The 1462-nt window shown below is 64.1% G+C and overlaps 1 protein-coding gene across 1 annotated transcript in view; it reads right to left on the reverse strand.

Moving 5' to 3' along the window:
• Positions 1-1462, reverse strand: part of VOLCADRAFT_100192 (uncharacterized protein) — a gene marked incomplete at both ends in the record, with an annotated part of 8678 nt that overhangs the window by 4842 nt on the left and 2374 nt on the right. The window contains 2 exons of the mRNA XM_002958831.1: positions 29-160; positions 950-1060. Coding sequence (XP_002958877.1) covers positions 29-160; positions 950-1060 — 243 coding nt within the window. The remainder of the gene's footprint in view (positions 1-28; positions 161-949; positions 1061-1462) is intronic.

Raw genomic sequence — 1462 nt, forward strand, 5'->3', positions numbered from 1 at the left:
CCCCCTCCTTCCCCCGCTCCCTCCCCACCTTTCTGAACAAGTCCGTGAACGACACCTCCTCCTCCGGACCCTCTCCGCACGTGAAACTCTCGCTGCTGTACCACATGTCGTACCGCGTGTCAAACCGGAAGTGCCCGCACGTCTCCGCTGCCAGACACACCTGGTAGAGGAGCGGACAGGGGGAGAGCGGACAGGGGGGAGAGCGAGGAGGGCGGGGAGCGCGTGTGAGGGCGGGGAGCGCGTGCGAGGGCGGTCAAGGACGCCAATTGAATGGCGAAGGGAGGGGAGGGGGGAGAGGAAATGGAAAAGCCGCACGACGCAGGTACCCTCCAAGCCGGTTGTTAGTTAAGGGGGCTGCCAACTTCACAGCTATTCTACAGCCACCACCCACTACAGCTGCTACTGCTGCTGCTCCCGCCGGAACTGCTCCTCGGGAGCAAGGTTGCTGCCGCTACCGCTGTCGCCGCTACCGCTGCCGCCGCTACCGCTGTCGCCCCCACCGCTACTGCCGCTACCGCTGCCGCTGCTACCGCTACTGCCACCACCGCTGCCGCCGCTACCGCTGCCGCCGCTACCGCTGTCGCCGCTACCGCTGCCGCCGCTACCGCTGTCGCCCCTACCGCTACTGCCGCTACCGCTGCCGCTGCTACCGCTACTGCCGCTACCGCTGCCGCCGCTACTGCTGCTACCGCTGTCGCCCCTACCGCTACTGCCGCTACCGCTACTGCCGCTCACCGCTGCCGCCGTTACTGCCGCTACCGTTGCTACCGCCAGTGCTGTTCTTACCGCTCGTAACGGCTGCGGACTGACAGCCACCCGGGGCCCCCTCCCTAACGATGACCCAGATCAGACCAGGACACGACTGACAGACTGACGGACGGACGGAACCCAGATCCTGAAATACGGCCTACGTGCTGCACGGCCTTTCCATTCGTGTACGGTGTCGTACCTTGAGGATGTGCGGAAAGAGGAAGAGCAGGCCCGTGTGCATTCCGGTCCCCAGACCGATTGATGACAGCACGCCCAGACCAACCCACCACACGACGTACTTCACGGTTTCCTGGGGGGTAGGGATGATGCCGGGGTGTGGTGTGGGTTGGGTTGGTGTGGGTTGGGTTGGTGTGGTGTGGGTTGGGTTGGTGTGGGTTGGGTTGGTGTGGGTTGGGTTGGTGTGGGTTGGGTTGGTGTGGTGTGGGTTGGTGTGGTGTGGTGTGGGTTGGTGTGGTGTGGTGTGGGTTGGTGTGGTGTGGGTTGGTGTGGGTTGGGTTGGTGTGGGTTGGGTTGGTGTGGTGTGGTGTGGGTTGGTGTGGTGTGGTGTGGGTTGGTGTGGGTTGGGTTGGTGTGGGTTGGGTTGGTGTGGGTTGGGTTGGTGTGGTGTGGTGTGGTGTGGGTTGGTGTGGTGTGGTGTGGTGTGGGTTGGTGTGGTGTGGTGTGGGTTGGGTTGGTGTGGGTTGGGTTGGTG

The sequence above is a fragment of the Volvox carteri genome, assembly GCF_000143455.1.
Source record: "Volvox carteri f. nagariensis unplaced genomic scaffold VOLCAscaffold_108, whole genome shotgun sequence".
Classification (NCBI taxonomy): Eukaryota; Viridiplantae; Chlorophyta; class Chlorophyceae; order Chlamydomonadales; family Volvocaceae; genus Volvox; species Volvox carteri.